Raw genomic sequence first — 20539 nt, forward strand, 5'->3', positions numbered from 1 at the left:
TTATCAATTAAATATCAATTTTATTATGAGTTATGACAAATATAATATCCATAAACATTGTTAAATAAACACAATAAAAACCAAATAGGTAATAAGCTTATATAATTATTGTACTTTTTTGGCATTGAGTTTTTAGTAAAACATCAAAAATAACAATCTTCTATGAATTATAATTTCTCATTTATAATTTTATCTAATTTAACATATAAATTGTATATAATTTTAAAATTGAAACGCATGTGTTCACTAAATGTACAAATGAAATTTATTTGAGAAATGCACATGCTTTGATAACTATTACTTCTTCACAGAACAGAGTTTTAGAGTATACGCAAGAAGACATTTTTCAACAATTAAAATACAAATATATACTGAACGATCCGAACTCTCATAGGTTTATAACTTGATACAAGCACTCCCACGCCTTTACGCGGACGTTAGCACACCATTTGTCCGAGTATATTCTTTGACCCGTGCGCAACATCGAAAATGTGCGTTCAGCCATCTTGTGTTGATATATTTAATATTAAAGTAAATTCTAGTATTGATCTTAATTCTAAGTTAAATTTAAGTACATTATCTGTATTTGTATTACGTAGCTATTTTACTCATAAAGTGCATAACAATATTGAAACATCGTAAACAATCCAAGATGACAAGATCCAACGCATAAACATAGATAACGTTCCTATCTTTAAGTTTGATAATAGGTCACAATTCATTCTAATATTAAAGGTAACAGCATACTCCTGTATACAAATAATATGTTGTGTTGCACACTTGCACGTAGGTTAGAGAGAGAGAGAGAAAACAAATGGCGCACTGACATCCTCATCATGTTTTAAATTTTAACCATGCTACGAAACGTACAACAAACGCATATGGTTATGAATTTTAAAATTATAATGTTATATTGTAATCATACGTAAGACAACTATGGCATATGTTATTAGGACACCTTTATATATAAATTAAAATAAAGATATAATATAAATAAGTATATATGGTCTAAACGAGTGTAAAAAAGAAAAACAATGTATGATTTGTACATAATATAGACTCAACAAAATATTATTATTTTTTAACACAATACAATCAAAGTTCACGTTTTAAAAGGTAATAAACATTGTAACTAATCCGGTACATGTAAAATATCAAATAGTCAAAAACATAAAAAATATAAACATGTATACAATATACATATATAATATATAGGCAAAGTAATAAAAAAAAATAAAAATAACATTCTGGTAAACTCAAAGTATTATTGCCATTTTTGTATCACTTTATACAATAAAATATATAAATACAAATCGGCAATTTTATTTTCAATCATACATCAATACGTTTATTATTATAATTTATACATTAGGCAAAATGAGGATATGTGCATGAAAAAGCATGGGCTAAAAATAAATAAATAAATATCATATCGTTGAGAGGTAAAAAGAATTTCACATCTACAGTCTTTAGACCTGAGAGAAAAAATATAATAATTAAGTGGTTAAACTCAACCGCGATTATCATGTACTTATCAGTCTCTTCAACTTATCAGATTTTTAACAAAAATAGTTATAAGTATATAATTAATAATTATTAAAAGAAAATTATCATAGTAAAAATATATTATTTTTTAACTATAGTCTTGAGAGTCAAATGTTCGTATATAGTAATATTATTTTAAGTTATTTTATAATATATATACCATTATAATTATTTTAATATAAAATCAAAAGGTCATTTCCACCTCATTTTTAAAATATCACATGCGTAAAAATTTTAATTTAGAAAGACAGGAGAAATTAAAATTTTTTGAAAAAAAATTTGTTCATTTACGCGCGATGAGATCATTCTATCCAGAAATAAATTTAGAGCTTTTGAAATACTGCAAACTTATACATAATAATAACACAATATAATGTATGGCATTTAGTTTTAAGCGTATTAATATTAAAAAGTGGTTTACATATATTATTATAGATAGTTAAACACGAAATATAAGTATTGATTTTTACATTGTTTTTTCCGAAAAAAAAAATACATTTTATAGACTTTTAATAGTGAATGTATAACATGTATCTAAATTTTTGTTTGAGTTTTTAACAAAATAACGATGATAAAAATAGGTATTTCTCATTTTTACACATAACAAATTTTATTTAAATATGTTCCACAATATTGAGAGAAAACGAGTGAATCCTAAAGTTTATCATTACGTTTTGTTTTTTTAGTTTTTAGTTATTCCTGCCCTGATCCTCACTGGCCAAAAATCGCGTGGTTATAATTATTAATGTATATACCTTTTGTACCACGAGTGTTCGAAATATGCAAAACAATCCCTCGAAACCTTCCAAGAATTTTCAGTCTCATTACGATTACACATTATATTGAAGTAAAAGTTACTGCGAACGCGAAGTTGGGAATCGTTACAAAACTGTCAAACTAAACACCACCACGAGAGACTGGAATCAATTCGATTCGGGTTGGGCATGGCGAAAACAATAAAAGTGTACAAAAAACAAAACGAAACATTATGTCACGTCGTTGATGGAAGGAAAAAGGAGGATGGGGTAGGGGACTAGAAGATTTTTGGACGTCGCTTTTGTCCCGTAAAATCTCACGCGTACAAATATTTTATATTAATAAATATACAAAAATCAACGCGAAACGATAACATAAATGTAGACGTGAACATCGTTTACGCGTTCATAAAATTTGAGAAAGGCCGAGACGCGGAAAAAAACCATTTAGGCACAGAGATTTGTCTTCTTCTTATTAACTGTGCTCTTAAGTACCGGGCTCTGGGTCGGGGGCGGACCACCGTCTCTTGTTCCTGCTATTCTTGTCGTCGTCCACAGACTGTTGCTGCAGCTGCAGCTGAGCTTTTTGAACGGCCGCCGAATGATGTTGATGGAGATGGTGGAGATTTTGTTGCTGTTGTTGTTGTTGTTGTTGTTGTTGCTGCTGTTGTACGGCTGCAGAGACGCTATGCTGCTGCCGTCGTTTTCCGTGCGGTGGCGTTGTCGTGGTCGTTGTCGTCGAGTCAGAGGCTACCGCCGACGATCGTTTTGTCAGCGACACGCACACATCGCCCACCTGCAGTCGCTGGCACGTCAGCCCGTACTTGGCCAGTGTCTTGGCCGGGCTCCACGACGCCCAGCCCCGGCCAAACACGAAGTACGGGTGTTCTGCGCCGCTCTCCATTTCCACCTGATGTGACTTGGACGTCGCGGCCGCAATGGCCGCTACTGAATTCGTCTTTTTGTTGTCACTGCCGATCTAAAAACAAAAACGGTTATTAATTAAACCTCCCGCGACAAGCGTTTTCAAATTATTATTATTATTATTATTATTGTCTACATTTTAGTTGGTGAGGCGTGTACCTACTATTACTATATATTTAAGTGGTTTCAACGCTCTAGCTGCAGTCTAGCCGAAGACACGATTTGTTTTCCTAAACGCGAAATCTTCCTAACAACAACTCAGACGTGATTAATATTCAAATCCGTACATATATTGACTATTGTATACGCTATTGATATGACGCGCGCGCACGTATACACGCAATATTATAATATACGCGTACAAAAATAATATATATCGACGATATAATAAACGATAGTATAAATTACAATATTGTATTTTGTATATATATGTGACAATGCAGTGTTTGTTTGTGCGTGGAGGGGTGGGGAACAATGCGCGACAACAACCACTCCCACGGATGTTTATAATTGTAATTTGTAACACGCAATGCGGGGCATCACCACCACCACCACCACAACAAAGGAATGACGGATGTCATCAAATATGACGACGGCGGTGTGGCGGGATGACAACGTACGCCTCCCCAACACGTTCCATCGCTTCAGTAACCCGCCGGTAAACTGAACACGCCGCCGCATCTCTCGAGGATTATAATATGATGCGGGGACGCCCTTGATGAAACTAAGTAGTAACTTTATTATAATATATAACACTGTCGCTGAGTGGCTGCTCTAATGGTACCAATTTATTATAGACGGCCGCGGCGGGCCCAGACGGATGGAAAAAATAATAATAACAAAAACCGATTATGTAAATTTTATAGGAAGAAACGCGAACGCGGCTTGGTGTGCGTGTGACGACCGACGAGTATATGAATTATGTATATATATATATACGCGCGTTTCTTCGTCCTCGAACAAGGCCAACTCTCCGAACAGGATTTGTACTTCTTTTATTTATTTATTATTTTTTTTTTTGGCAATAACCATGGGCGTGTACGCGTGCGCGCGTGTATGTGTAATAATATGCGGCGGCTGCCATCTCTATCGCGCGTCGGTCAGTGGTCGGGAGTGCAACAGGTCAACAAACTCGACGCGCGAGCAAGATGTTGATGGAGTCGGAGAGATGGTCGCCGGCGACGGAAAAAAGCATTATTCTATCATATTATATACGTGACGTGTGTGTATTTTTTTCGTCCAACTACGAAGACTTCGGAAAGATGAATACGAGGAGTGGAGTTACCTGCGAGCGCGGTGAAGAGGCGATCAATCGGTCGGTCGGTGGTGGCGAGGAAACGCACGGGCAGGTGAGAGGGAACGATGGCGTGGCGGAGACGAGAGACCGATATAATAATAATATTATAAGCCTACTACAACGACTACGTTAGCCTACATAGTAATGACCCTGCCTTGCCTCAAGGACGAAATTCCCCCACTGCCGCGCGCAATCACCGCTTGACGATATTTGCTTGTGCGCGCGATGTGCACTATGAGTACCTACTATGTGTTGGGTTACGTCGAACAAACGCGAATTCATAAAAAATAATATACGACACGCGCGCGTACGCTCTCCGATATTCAATACACTTTTCAAAATGTGCATACAACAACGTTCCCATATTGAATCGCGAACGTCGCGTCGGAGGGACGCCAACGACGACGCATGCGACAACGTTGCGATTTCGGACACGGCCTCGTCCGGATTATATACCGTCGCCAGTTACACTACTGCTTCACCGCTCGTTACAATAATAATACTAATAAAATATTAAATGATCAATGATAATTGTTTCGATGTTAATATTATATTATATTATTATCGCAATCACGAAAACATTTATATGATTTTATTATTTTCTTGCGAAAACTCAACAGCGTGTCCAAATAACGTTCTGACCGTCGATCGTGATTCACGGTACAATCCTGACGAAAATTTAATTTATAAGTTGATATACTGTAACGGTCATAATATTATATTATTGTGTGGCTGTTTGTTGCATCTATATAATAATATAAATAATAAATCTATATAAAAACGGCCAAACTCTTGAAATTGCACACGAAAGAAAAAGATTCACATCATTACTACTCCACACGGTTTTGAAATCAATATTCGAATTGTACACGACGGAACATATTATTATTATCATATAATATAATATATTAGTACGGTGCGGCGTCATTATACTTTGGATAATAAATAGTATTCGGTTTTATTGGGTTTAAAACACGTTCGGCGTTCATTCATACCTAAATTAATAACGAATAAGTAATAATAATGATTATTGATTATTATGATTGTCACCTAATGTAAGTTATATTGTGTACACATACATCTATAGTTTTTTATGGAACATACGAAATAAAACCACTTCCAACGCCAAGTAGCGGCGCGTTTTATTGCTTTTCATATTTAATAACCCATTTATTATAGAGTTTATAATGCATACACGCTGTACACACAACAGCTTGTTATTAGAATGCTTACAAATCAGATTCATTGTATTTGAGCAGATAGTTGTTTTTAAGCAAGCTTAGTTTGTTTAGTATAAAAAAATTTACATTTTAAGACAGCTGACCCAAGCGCTAATGGTAAATTGTTATGTTGAATAGTACAAAGGAAAATTGCATTATGTGCATTTAACATAATATCCAGTTGGCTTGACTTCAACAACGCGCGTTATGAATCGAAAAAAAATCTAAATGTAACTTGGAATTATGTATAGGTACTCGTTAATACAATTAATTATATTATATGGTTTTCTTCGTACGACAAAAACTAAAAATCTAAAATATTTAGGTATGTAAATATTTAATAGGTGAAAACGATTTCCGCGAGTTATGGCTCTAGTAAAACAGTTTACCAAACATTTACAGAATACATTAATGTTATTTGTAGACTTGACTACCTATATAGAAGTAAACATTATAACACATTATTCTGTAGGTAATAACTAATAAGCTAATAATAGTAATAACTAATGAGTGTGTCGTGTGTGCGAAGTGCACTCGTGGATTTCAGTTTGCCGATAAAAAGCGAATTCGATACGAAGATAGTGTTAATAAGTTAATTAACTAAACACGTTGTGAAAGAAAAAATAACAGAACAAATTTTAAGTAGTCAGGATACCGCACGCGCAGAAAACACCGGTGGGTGTGGTGACATTATAAGATTTCGATAATCGAAAACTCGAGTTTAAAATTACTTGAAAAATTCAACGGTCAATCGAAGGGAAACGGTGGAGGACTGAAAGGAGAACTACACAAACACGCATATTGTGTGGGTTCTACTGAAGTGCTAAGAACCGAAAAAATGTATATATGCAATATGTATACAATGTTTTGAGAGCATAATATATATTTTTTTTATGAATGACGTGTGACAGCAAATTACCGATTACGCAGAAAACGTCAATGCCGAGGTCAATGCGGAGAGAGGAGGCGCGCCACTTTTCTTCTGGCTCCTATCGCAGTTTATAATATGTTTCAATTTTTCGTCGGGTCATGATTCGTTTTTTTATTCAATTTGTTAATCGGATATTAAAATATACACGGTATTATTTAAACATTTTTTCCGTCTACTATATTTATACAATCATTAAATGATTAAATTAAAAAAAAAAAATTAATGAAAAAACCGACTTACGTCCTTTTACTTAGGGGATGGCGAATTTTATACTTTTTATCATACGCTATACTCGTTAGTTCTTTTAGTTTGCATGGGCCCCGTTTATCATTATTAATTATAATATAACTAGGTATATGGGTTTATTAACTATTCTACATTGTCACTAATATAATTAATAATCAGTAGGTAATGAGATTGTCCGTTGATCGTTTCAGTCTTCAGACAGTGTATTATTGAAATTTATTACCAATACTATTTACTTTTATTACTATTATTATTATTGAAACATAAAACACCTGAAAATTATTGAAATAGATATAAATTTAAACACGTTATTATTGCATAACATTTGCGCACTACACTTAATGACTTAAATGTGGATACGGATAATTTATATAGGATGTGTAATATAAATTAATATTTATAAGATGTTACCTAGGAAAAATACTGCACGAGCTCTAGGTCAACACATTTAATAATTAACCTAATATCACTTTTTTTCGTTTTCACAGTTTAAAAAAGTATCAAGGTGTAGGTACACATATATTTTATTTTAATGTCTTAAGTTTTCAATAATTATTATATATTTATATAATATATAATGTTTATATTATCTAATATAAAACGGTCGTAAAATGAAAATGTAGTAAAACTACTTTATGCTACAACACAGACAGCGTGAATACTCATATAACAATTTAATGATAAGGCCAATGGCCCATAGTGATCGGACCTGCGAATAGTATGTTTTCCGAGTTGCTGGAATGATAGACGTACATAGCAGGGTCCTCAAATATATTTTATATTTATTATATATTATATATGTATTAGTATTTAGGTCTATTTATTTTAAAAAAAACTTTTTGTTTTTAATTTACAATTATAGAAAAATGCGTTAATCGGACGAGGTGGAGTATGTTACACCTTATACTTGATTAGAAAAAGCATCCAGCGTGTACAACAATAATAATAATAATGACGCAAGCGCGGCGGGCACGGTGGCGGGTGCGCTATCCAGCCGCCATTGAGTCACGACCACCGGGCACCGACAACGACGTCGTGGAAATCACGCGGGTGGTGGGTTGTATGAATGAATTCCCCTGCACAATTCATAAGCTCCAACGGACGGGGCGCATGCGCGGGCAACCCGCTGTTGCCAGGGCTCGGTCGGTCCCGCAGGGTGAACAACAAAGAAAAGCCGCTGACACCACACGAAACTTTCGTAATCGCCGCCAAGCCACTGTGTGCCACGCATTCTTGGGGGATCTAATTTTTCCAAAATTTTTTCGATTTTTTGCCGTCGTTGAAACGTTATTGTTTACAATCGTTAACAGCAAAAAACAACGATTAATATGATCATGTCTAGGTATATGAGTACATCTATCGCCTATATATTAGTATTTTGTTTTCACTCCAAACGTTATTAATATTTATTATAATAATTTAGAAGTCATGATGACGAGAAACCGTATGATCGCCAAGTTGTCGCAAATGTCGAGACGAGTGATGACTACCATGTACTCGCTTGTCATTGTTTTTCAATATAAGTATATACTATATAATGTTATATAGTAAAATCAACCCACTACGTTTACGTTGTGTTTTTCTCTTCGTTTTTACGACCAACACATGCAATGTTTGTGTCTAAACCATGTGTCACGCGAGAACACATCACTCACGCACCCCTTCAACCAAAACACTGACATTGCTCCATATAGCCCCACGTCCCCACCAATACACATCCATCCGTACACTACAGCACATCGATATTATTATTATCACGTGTATGGGGTATACGGATTAATACGCATATAACGAGAAAAAGCATGTTTCAATGTTTGGACCAGTTGGAAAAAAATTTCATTCTAAAAAAGTTAGAGCAAAAATTGTTATTATTTTATTATTTTACAATTCTATAAAATTTAAACTTCAATAATGCTCATACAAATAAAGTGAAAAACACATTTTAACAGACACCACCATTGTGGGATGGAAGATTGAAGATTTATTGACACGAGAGTTCCATAATTTGTAAATTTTCATGACTTAACTGACTTTTGGATCCCCCACTTTCATGATAAACTTTTTTAAGATCGTTCCTGCGGTATAGTGTTGTGGATATATAGATATATTATTAAAAGCTACATTTTTAATATTTCAGTACTGCAGGCAGACAGCTCTTAGGGACAAGGATTAGTATAAAGTTTATGATAAGTGATAACTAATAACACTATACTACATAATATACGTACGTGTTAAGTCTATAACATATAATTATATAAATATTAAGTATTATCAACTATATCGTACATTATAATCGGTTCGTTTACAATCCAGTAACTTTTAATTTTGGTGTAGGAAATGATTCATCATAGTATTAATAAAAAAAAATGTATTAAATAATATATTATGTATGTAAGACATGAGTACATATGACTATAGTGGTAGGTACTATATCTACCGTTTTTCTATATCATATTGAATTTATATATTGTTATTATTGACCAATTACAAAATATGAAATATTGATTCAAAAATTATATCATAATAATGACCAATTAAAAACGTCTAAAATATATTAGTATGCCCCTCAAGCCATAATAGCTATATAAGAAATAAGATGATACACTAATATGATCCAGTAATCGTTTGAAATATACTACATCATTTATTGGTGTACTCACGAGTTCGATAATAACGAGAGAATAGTAACGTAAAATATTATTTACTCTACAACTCTAAACAAGTCCTACAATTTAACCCTCATTTCCCTGGCACGAATAACCCTGACCCATGTCGAAAAGATAAACCAAAATCCAAACTACGACAATTGTGACTATCGAGTAGTTTGATCTCGTCCGAACATTAAGCGCACGTTTATTTGTCCGCCATGATTATCGATTAAAATTTATGACCCTGGTTTTTTGCACTTTTTTTTAAATCGACGCGCGTGATTGGCAATAGTGGAGTTACGAGTACGTATTTAAGTCGTGACGAAATGTGCCGGATAAAATCCAAATGTATACATATTATACAGACATAAGTATGTAGAAGTAATAATGTTGTATAATGAGAAGTTATATAGCCTTTGGATAGGATACTAGAATCGGTTCATTCAGTATACATAGCAGAACAATTTTTCGCTACTATTGCCGAAGACTGTATGGGGGGAGGGGGGGTACCAAAAGGGGTCACACGCAGTCACCCTCTATCTCGTCGGAAGGGAAGTTATTCGGTGCACATGCGCGACGGGTGCACTCGAGCAGTGCGCTTAACGCGCGGGAGGAGCCGGGAAGGGGCACCGTATTAGCATTTCCAATCGATGTCTGCATTCCGACCTTCAGACGAAAAAAGGTCACACACACGCACACAAACAATACTCTCTGTAGAGCTGAATCGGGTTATGGCGAGGGGAGTTAGAAGGGGCGACGAGTTCGTTTTGGCATTGTGTTTGATATCGGCTTTTTTTCGCCATCTTCTCTTTCTCTATACGTGCGCTGCCGTCGTTGTACTCGTTCTTTCCTTTCTCGGGCATCTTTTTTTTCCATTCTCAAAACTAGTTTGCACGAGCGGAGAAAAAAAGCGTACACAACGACGAGAAAAACAAAGGGGACGGCGAGGAGAGGAACTATGCGCAGACAACCAAATGTAGAGGAGGGTTGACCGCGACCCGCGAGTAGCGCGTGTTGCAGTGTTCAGAGAAAACGAGAAAACGACAATGACGCGCGATCGCCACCATAGATCACCCGTACTAACCGGTAACCACGTATCACGAAAACGCGGCCGTGCGTAATATCTAATTACTATTGTTGAATGAAATTTATGCGTTTTCGATAATGAGACTGCCGCAGAGATCGTACCGACCGGAGTATGAAAAATACGTGTTACGTAATGAAATGCGACCGGCGCCAACGCCGACGAAATAAATGAGTTGAAAAAAATAAAACGTACCTACACTATATCAATTTTTTGCTCTTTGAACTGGATAATATTTTTTTTTTCTTATAGTAAAACGCTTGCCGAGAAATGGATTTTATTTATTGCCCATCGGCAACGATTCAGCTAGCCCGTCGTTTAGTAAACACTAAACAGTCGTGCCGCAAACTGGTCGACACATATATTATTATTATTATTATTATTATTATTCATTAGTCATTACTTATTACTAACCACAGTGCAAACTGCACATGCCAATATGCCATGTACAGATAAATGTGTATATTGTATAAGTATTGAGCAGCGTACTTATTTTTTTCTTCCGAGATCAAAAATAATGAAATGCGAAATGCAAAAACAAATACGGGGAACGAATTTTAATGATGATTATCCGTTAAAACAACACATCTATTATAATAAATAATGATATAATTTTTTTAAAATTTAATGCTCAATGGTATGGTTTGAACGAGTTAGTGGAAACAATCCTAATTGCTTAATAGGAATTCTCGACGAAAATGGCCATTACGCATTAAATAAAAAAATAACATGCAATATGATATTCCAATATATTAAAATATACATTAATAATTCTCGGCACACACAATTCCGGGAAACGAGAAAGTACATCATATATTTGGGTTTTATCATGTTGACGATAGACGTAAAAAAATGTCGGTGATCATTATAGGTGAAGACTTAACAAATAACTCATGGATTTACAATATTGATCCAATGTTTACGACTACACTAATAAATAATAATATTACAATCGGACTAATATTTTGAGATCAAGCATTCGGTTTTATAATATAATAATATGTACCTATTGGCTATTACCGATAAACTTTTATAACACAACGGTGTGTACTTTATAGTGTGTATTATAACTTGCTTTGGACAATGAACACGATTTAAATCGAACAACGTTACTTAACAAAGACCGTTGCGTAGTTAATAATGTCATTTGAATGGGTTTAACACACAAACTCGTAGATAAATATCATATTAGTAGGTACATTTATAATACAATTACGACATAATACTATATCATTAAAACATTAACACATTCTCCGAATTCGTAAGACTTCTCGGACCAGTCAGAACTACAATAATTAAATTATTAATTGAAATAAATTTGCATGCACTTGTATGCAACTAAACAATAATTTGAAATTCGTGTGATGTAATTTGTGATTGTCGCGAGACATGAGTACACGACAGTACAAAGTACAAACAGTATCACTTCGATAATTTAAAAACTTAAAATAATTATTAAAAAAAATAGAATAGTCTTTAACACGCATGCATAAACTGTAAACATTTTACCACTTAACGAATTTACGGTCGGTGCACTGGTATTAGTAATTTGGTATTTATTATTGTTTGTTGAACAAATTTTAATACACAATATTTCCAATATTATTACTTGATTATGATCTATTTTCATTACGATTGTTGAGTCTTAAAGATAATCGTTTTACCAGCGGGGTATTATAGATTAGAGCATTAAAATATATACACAGGTACCGATAAAATATTAGAAAAATGGGCATCGATACAGTTTCGTACTTTCGTAATCAATACTAATCATAATATATTATAACTTATAAGTGTTTATATTTTCCGTTCTTTTTTCAACGTCATGATTTAAGATACGATACTTTATTGATTACTAATACACTTTTGAAGAATTAAATAAAACTTGGTTCTACAGTCTACGATAATATTATTGTTATTAGTTATTCTTATTTCTCAAAAATAATATAAAACTATTAATTAAATAATATTGTAGGCAGTAGGGGTATTATTATTATTATTAATACTGCGGCGGAGGATCAAAACCGGGAACGATTCAAAAAATCATGCGTTACACTCACACAGATAGAGAACGAAATTCTGAACATGTGACACCACACACCAGATGTGCGTGATTTCCAAGACCCACACACGTACATTTCGAAGGCAAGGGCCGTGTTATGGTCGTTTTCCGGGATCGTAAGAAAACTTCTAAAAACGTGTTAACCGTTAACAAATTCCGGCTATTACTTCGACGGGCGTGTGCGGCATGGGGTCTGCGTCGTTTGGCAATAATCGTAGAATATCAGTTGTGGGTGTGTGTGTGCAGGGGGGGGGAGGCGGGGGCGAGGGCGTATGAGAAGACTTTACACGTGGAGTGTGGACCGAGAACAATACATTACTCAAAATAAACCGGTCGGACACGTCGGGAAAATTCAAAAATGATTCAAATACATGTATAATAAATTATACACTTAATAATTCAATTTCGTTAAAAAGGTGGTTGGAGATAAAACGGCGTCGAATACACACTCGCGTACGTCGTTTTGTCGTATGGTCGTCGACGGACGAGGAATTCCAACGCGCGCGTAGCATAATATTAATACACTCACTCACAAATACTACGACTAAAATGTATACACACACACACTCACGCGCGCGCGCGCGCGCTCGCGCCAAGTCAAACTCGTGCCACGCAATATGGCCGCCTCCACAAGCTCCGGGTTTTTCCACACCTCTTGAACTAGAACCAGTCCGGAACAATGTCACTCACTACAACTCTCCTCGACGAACGGCGGCCGCCGCCGCGTTCCTCTCGTCGACTCCCAAGGTCGTAGCAAGATTACATGCCCATCGCTCTCGCACCACCAACCGCCTCGCGACACCCACTGCGCGCACCGTCGTCGTGATAAAAAGTAATAATAATAATAATAATAATAAAAAACCCGTATCGTCTTGGTTGCATTCCAGAAGTAAATACAGAATTTAAACCGCCGCGCTAATGGTTCTCCTACTCCACCACAACGTCATCCACCTACTATTCGTATTTAGTCTTCACCACCTCCTACTCCGCCGGTCTTTCACAAAACCCGATTCCAAGAAGAGCCCATATTATACTATACAAGTTTAATATACGACGAGATCCCACCGCGGGTTTTGCGTGTACGGCGAGTGGTGGGAGTGATTGAGAGTGCGGTCGGTCGAAAATACTACTACTACTACTACTACTACTACTACTACTAATACTATAATACTACTACTGTTACTACTATTATTATTACTATTACTACGAAACTACTACGACGACTTCCTTATCGATGAAAAATATTATAATAATTGAAATACCGCTTACCTGATGATTTCTTTGGTCACCGTAGCTAAGTGTGATCTTTATGTTGCCTTTGACTGCCGAATCCGTCACGGGTTCGATTCTCACCACCGTACTAGGATCGATCCTGTGCAGGTCACTGTTCTCAACAGAGTTCAAAAAGTCTTCGGTTCTCATGTCTTCGACCTTTTTTATATTGCCGTTAGCCAACCGTATCAGCGAACCCTTGGTGAAGTTTGACGTCTTGGCCGCTGGCGGTGACAGCGGTTCCGGCGTGTTACGTCGCAGTTTCTTTGGCGAAGGTTCCGCGACTGCGCCTATATGGTTATTGTTGTTATTGATGTTGTTGTTATTAATGTTGTTGTTGTGGTTGACGGCAGGGGCGGTGGCTACTGTAGTGGCCGGTTGGGGAGGCGGTAGTATTCGCTGCTGTTGCAGCTGTAGGGGTGGTTTATTGTCTCTACCGTTCGGAACTTTGAACTGTTCGGGAGGCGACGACGACGGGCTAGTTCTACTCCCGACGCTAACACCGCCGTTCTTGTTCGGTGGACTCGGGTACCTTCGTTCTTGCGGCGGCTGCATCAGATGGTGCCTGGTATCCCGCGGGATGACAGGCGCGTACGGGCTAGTGTACACACCGTATGGTGCCGGTGGTTGGTGCATGCTATGGTACGGGTGGTATTGCGCCGCGCTGACGTAGAGCCGAGGATGTCCGTACACGGGGTATGGATGGTGCCGGTCGTCCATCCTGATGTGGTGGTCAACCGACGGTGGTGGCAACGGTTCTTTGGGGGCCGTCAGGTTGACCGGACGGCAATCCACTGCGTACTTTGACGTCGCCCGAGGCGCCTTTAGAGGGTTCACGGGCGCCGGTTTCGGCAACGGCCGCAGGAACTCTGGCGTGGATGGCAGCTCGGAAGACTGTTGCTGTTGTTGCTGTGGCGAAGGTGGCGGTGGCCCCACCGATTTCATGTAAGCCGACGGTTCCACATATGACATACGGTGGTGGTTATGGACAGCCTGGTGGTTATACGGCAAATGGGCCTGTAGTCCGTGGCTAACGCCGTCCACCACGAGACCGCTGGTGATCATTGCACGTATTCTTGAGAAACACCTAAAAGAAATCCAATCGCAAGGGTTAGAAATTAAAATCCAACTAATAAAAATATACATTTTGATAAATTACTATTATGAAAGTAATAGTAGATTCCCGACTCCTGACCTAATTTGAAAACAAATTAATGTATCCCTAGTAAATAATTTTGGTTAGGAAATCGAAACTTTTTAAGCCACGTTATCATTATAATTATTTACAAAATATTATTGATAAGACCGTCGTATAACGGAAACTGTGGTGAGCGATATCAAAAACGGAATTATTGTCCTGGGACATTGTGTATTTGTGTGTACGTTTGTTTGCAAATGTTGTTGGTGTGGGCGTATTACTGCAGGCGCGACAAACCATAAAAATAAAATAATAATAAACTACGAAAGAAGCCAATGAAAATCGTAGGCAATTACTTGAGTCCGTACACACAGTACAAGTTGTTTCTGTTATTTTATCATCGGTAACTAAATATGGAAAATGAAAAAAGCCGTAGTATCGGGGAACTGAGAGGTACCTACGCACGCTTTTCAAAACTAATCGTGAAATGGGTTCGTTAACAACATATTTTAAATGAGTCTAAATTGATATATTTTAATAACAAACATACATCAGACTTATCAAAAAGTAGAATTTTTGAAAAATGTGATGGTTCAATGGTTGATAATTTATTTGTTTGTACTCACGTCCTAAACATAGGAATATAGGCTTTAAAAATATGCAATTAATGATTTAATTACATTTATAAAATATATAGAAAACTCTACTGTAAATCTCTGTTAATAGTAGAAGTAGACAGGTTAGTAATCAACAATAATGATAATAGTATAAGATAAATGATAACGATAATAATATAAGATTTAATAAAATTATAATACCGATTATGCAGTCGATAAAATGTCTGTTACGCGCGTGTATAAAAGAAGACAAAGAAAGCAATATACGATTGTTAGGAGATTGTTATGTCCTCTCAAGTCTCGACACACACGCTAACATGTACTGATAAAATACAATTTCATTCAACGAGTTTGGCATAATATTATACTATATTATTATTATTATAATATATTCCATTATTAAACGTATATTATATTATATTATCATATGTATATACCGGAGACACACTGTAGTGTAGAACACCACAACAATAAAGGACAGACAAAAAGAGTCGTACTCGACACGTGCGTGCTGATAATTTTTGTACACACAGTTTCTCGAACAATACGCCAACAGCAACTGTGTGGCGTGCTTATCTCGTTTCAAACAAATCTTAAATAAACGGCAAAAAATTAATAGAAAAAAAACATCGTACACAATAGGCTCGAAAACCGGCTTGTTCAGCGGGTTGAGAACATAATAATATACTCAGTGTGGAGAAAAAAATATACAATAAAAGCGAAGAGCCTTATCTGTAAAATTGTATTCTCGGGAACGAATAGATTATTTTGCAAATACCACAATAAATGCATCATGCACTTAAAATATTCGTACTCTAACAATAATTACTATTAGTATTAATCGGGCCAATTTATCTACGATAAGAACAACGATAGATAATTGCCCTTTGTACGCGCGCAAACGACGTGCATACACATTACACACTCGTCACTCACCCGCGCGCGCGCGCTAATTCATCCGTTTACGGGCGACGCGTGACGGTCTCTGTCAACAGTACTCATTAGTCATTATATTTAAATTATTATTATTAACGTTTTACACGCCGTTATCATCGGTGAACGACTTATCGACACGGGTATCAAGGAACGCGGGAAGAGTACCGGAAGAAACACTCAAAACCCAATAACCCCGCAGAGCTGCACGCACACCCACCACCGACTTCCTATGTACGTCGCTTCAAGACGAGTTCCGGCGGGCGAAATCGGATCGTAAGCATAATTTACAGTAACGACGTTGTTCGCGCTAATTTCTTTCGTAGTATTCTGTTACACAGATGATAACGTTATCATATGGACGATAACGTACGCTACACTGCACGTAGGTAAAATGACTTACAACATTATGACTAATTAAAGATGCACTGGACTGTCGGCTGCAAGGTTAATGGTTTTAATATAAAAATATATATTAATACGTATGTATTATGCCGTCTCGGCGCCTTCACAAGCACTCGGAACGGAATACGTTGTAACGTTATATTATTATTTCGTACCTGAACCTGATTAGTTTATTGCAGATAATTAGCGAACTAAATAAATAAACGACAACGAACCCGCCGATGAAATTATCAAATTGTTATCATAAATGTATAACAGTACACCGTGTTGTGTTCGGAAACGGCATAATCCACGTGTCCGACTCACGTCAACAAAAGGCCTGCTCCACTCCGCTCATATCGCAGTAGTTTTATTAAAATTAATATTATTAAACGGACGGACGACCAACGAAAAAAGCACATCATAGATATTTACATTCAGCTCGAGCGGTCGTCTGGTTTTTTGTAGCACAGCAGCAATTCGAGTGCGCGTACGATTATGCAGAGCCGTTGTTTGCGTCATCGGAAAGAGGCGTCTTAAATGTTGTGATGCCGATATTACAATATAGATACACACACGTACACGGTGACTGCGCGCACGAGAAGTGCGATCGAACTCGACTGTTTGGTTTGATTTTTCGTGATTGGCGAACAGAAAACCTATACGAACGCCGTAAACGATACAAAATTGGCGTGCGAAACGGGGCACCACAATCACACATCGGCGGCGACGACGACGACCTTGAGGCGGAACGAAAAACAAACGCCGAAAACTTGGGCGCGCAACACCTCTTCGCGAAATAGTTGTGCATAAGTGTCAATGAATAGCCGATTAGAGAGCTCGTTTCCACTGACGACGCTCGCACGACACACACTCACACTTGCGCGCAGATAAATACTACGTACCAAACACCGTCAGACACGCGAAAACCGATTTCCATTCGTTTTTTGGACGGTTTATACGCAAATTGTGTTCGCTCCTCGCTTAAAAACAACACCGTAACTAGCCCGCGAAATTCGAGTGGCTGGAAACCAGTCCCGAACGTCCAAGGCTAAACCGCGACGCGTTTCGCACCTGTGCGCTATTTTTATCCGTACACCTGATTTTGGCGTACGTATAGGTACACGAGCCTGGAGTCCTGGAAGTGGACAACGACAGATCAAAAGATTCGTTGACGGAACGGCCGTGTCGGTTAGTGGTATACCCTCGTACCGAGCGTTCAACCACACGCGGATCCGTAAAGAGAGACAGATAAAAAAAGACAGATACCGTTGTATACAAGATAAAATTAAAATTAAACGCAACAGCACTCGTGAGAAAACACTATTTTTATAAAGCAAAATTTAAAAATAATATCGGTTTGCCACTACTTACCGGACAAGTTGTTATTAATAATAATAATAATAGTCGTGCAGCCACTGGTGCTGATAAGCATTTTCCGTCGAACACACACACGTCACGACAATTACGACGCCGGTCAACGACTAACTCGCGCGACGGCGGTTACGACGTTACGTTAGTATGTTTTATATAGTATATATTCGCGCCGCCGGGAGAGGAGAGAAGGTCGTGCACGTCGAGGAGCGAGCGAGAAAGACGCGGCAGACACACACAGACGCACACACACGGTCACATGCGTTGGATGTCGACGACTACCACCACCACCACCACCACCACTACTAATACTATTACTACTACTACTACTACTACTACTACTACTATTACTACAACTACTACTACTACTACTACAACGATATAATATACTACTACGTTACATACTACGGCGCATGGCGACGGAGCACCACTCGCTTTACACGCGGCGCGCGCTCCCGGATTGAACAAAGTGTATTATTATACGCGCGCGCACACGTATGCACACACGCGCGCACCCGCGCGCTGACACTATACACCGCGACGCAGTGACAACGCATGCGAAAAACGACGAGGGAACAACGCACACGAGGAACGGCCGGTGGAGTGTGTATACATGCGTTTAAGTATCGGCGTCAGTGGGTAGGCGATGGCCGGCGGCGTTGTTTTTCTATGGGACGCCGCCGCCGCCGGAGAATACTATGTGCGCACGCACACAAACGCACACGCACAATGGACCGTGGTCGGTGTGCGTGTGCGTGCGCGCGCGATCAGTGTTGATGAGGGTGGGTGGCGGTGGCGTACGACGACTACGACGGCATTCCACTATCGTAACCCACCCGCCCCGCCAGACCGTAGTGGTGCTCCGGCCCCGACCCCGACCGACTGCGGGCCGCGACACCCGTACTACGAACCGGCACGACGCACCGCGCCGTACAGCAGGTGGATCCATACGCCGTGACCGAAATACCGTGTGTGTGCGCCCCCTCCCCGCCTCACTGGTACGCTGGTTAGCGCGGTCCATTCACACTCCCGAGACGCTCCAACGCGCCGTCGCCGGCCGTGGACGTGTCGGTGGGATGGCGAGCGGGTTGTTTGTTTCGATCGGGTGGGTGGAAGAGTGGACGCCGCGGACGATTTTCCCGACGACGAAGCGCGGGCGCGCGCACCCGATTTTTCACTATCGGACCGCCACCGCTCCGTCGGAGCAGGAGATCGATGGCTCAAAAACGGTGTTTGGTACGCTTTGGAATTGCCCCACGTCTCAGCGATATTATTTTACGCGCGTAAACCCTTTGATAAAAATATGATATGAACGTCGTTGGTCGTTGTCGTAGTGTCGATTGTTGGACTACTTGGACAGATGTGGTTCCGTCCGAATACAATATGCAAAATGTGTACAAATTGCAGGATTTCTCATTGGGGTTTCCTCGTTTATTTTATGATATTTCGTACTGTCCCAAATTCCGCCGACTGTCTTCGGGACATATCATTATAATTATTATGAAAACAAAAGTGGTTTATACCCAGCGGGTTTCTTGACAGACAACATGATATTAAACTATTATGTTTGAATTTGAATAAATAATAATACATTTAATACATTTTAATACATTTTAAACTATCGTAGCCGTAAATGCCGAGAAAATGCCTTTCCAATAATAATAGTTTTTTCTATACTCTGTTGTATTTTTATACTTGCACATACAGGATTTTAAAAAGATTTTTTTTGCGCTCACATTTTATTACATAATATATTTGCGCATTGTAATTGCATCTAGATCATCTTTTCCGTTTATAGGTTAAACTCGTTATAATTGTAGGTAACAGTCTACTAAACAAATAAAAATAACGATTAAAATTCGAAATCAATAACTTTTAACATCAGATAACTTTTTTTTAAATCACTTGGACTCTCAGTTGTTTTAACAAACCATAGTTTAATTCAACACTAATATTGTATTCTTTATATAATCAAATTTAACCCAAATAAATGGAATATTTCAAAATTAGACATTTGTTATTTATAAGGAAATGTATGTTTGTTGTACATAGTAAATTGTTTAATTTATACTCGCTTATTGTGAATTTATTTGTGATGTTATTACTTAT

At 37.8% G+C, this 20539-nt stretch overlaps 1 protein-coding gene across 1 annotated transcript; it reads right to left on the minus strand.

Annotated features, from left to right (window-relative positions):
- On the minus strand, positions 1 to 19149 carry LOC132940320 (dual specificity protein kinase splA). The gene is made up of 3 exons (XM_061007845.1): positions 18431 to 19149; positions 13982 to 15071; positions 1 to 3279 (listed from the first exon to the last, which is right to left on the minus strand). Exons 2-3 carry the CDS (start codon positions 15047 to 15049, stop codon positions 2788 to 2790), a joined length of 1560 nt encoding a protein of 519 aa, XP_060863828.1. The 5' UTR covers positions 15050 to 15071; positions 18431 to 19149; the 3' UTR covers positions 1 to 2787.
- Between the last annotated feature and the right edge of the window lie 1390 nt (positions 19150 to 20539).

The sequence above is a fragment of the Metopolophium dirhodum genome, chromosome 3 (genome assembly GCF_019925205.1).
Source record: "Metopolophium dirhodum isolate CAU chromosome 3, ASM1992520v1, whole genome shotgun sequence".
Classification (NCBI taxonomy): Eukaryota; Metazoa; Arthropoda; class Insecta; order Hemiptera; family Aphididae; genus Metopolophium; species Metopolophium dirhodum.

Bases quoted from the DNA above. Each gene is read 5' to 3' on its own strand.
- LOC132940320 (XM_061007845.1), bottom strand. From the start codon at position 15,049: ATGATCACCAGCGGTCTCGTGGTGGACGGCGTTAGCCACGGACTACAG. The intron at 3,280-13,981 runs GTAAGCGGTATT...TTTTGTTTTTAG, and splicing joins GTGACCAAAGAAATCATCAG to ATCGGCAGTGACAACAAAAA.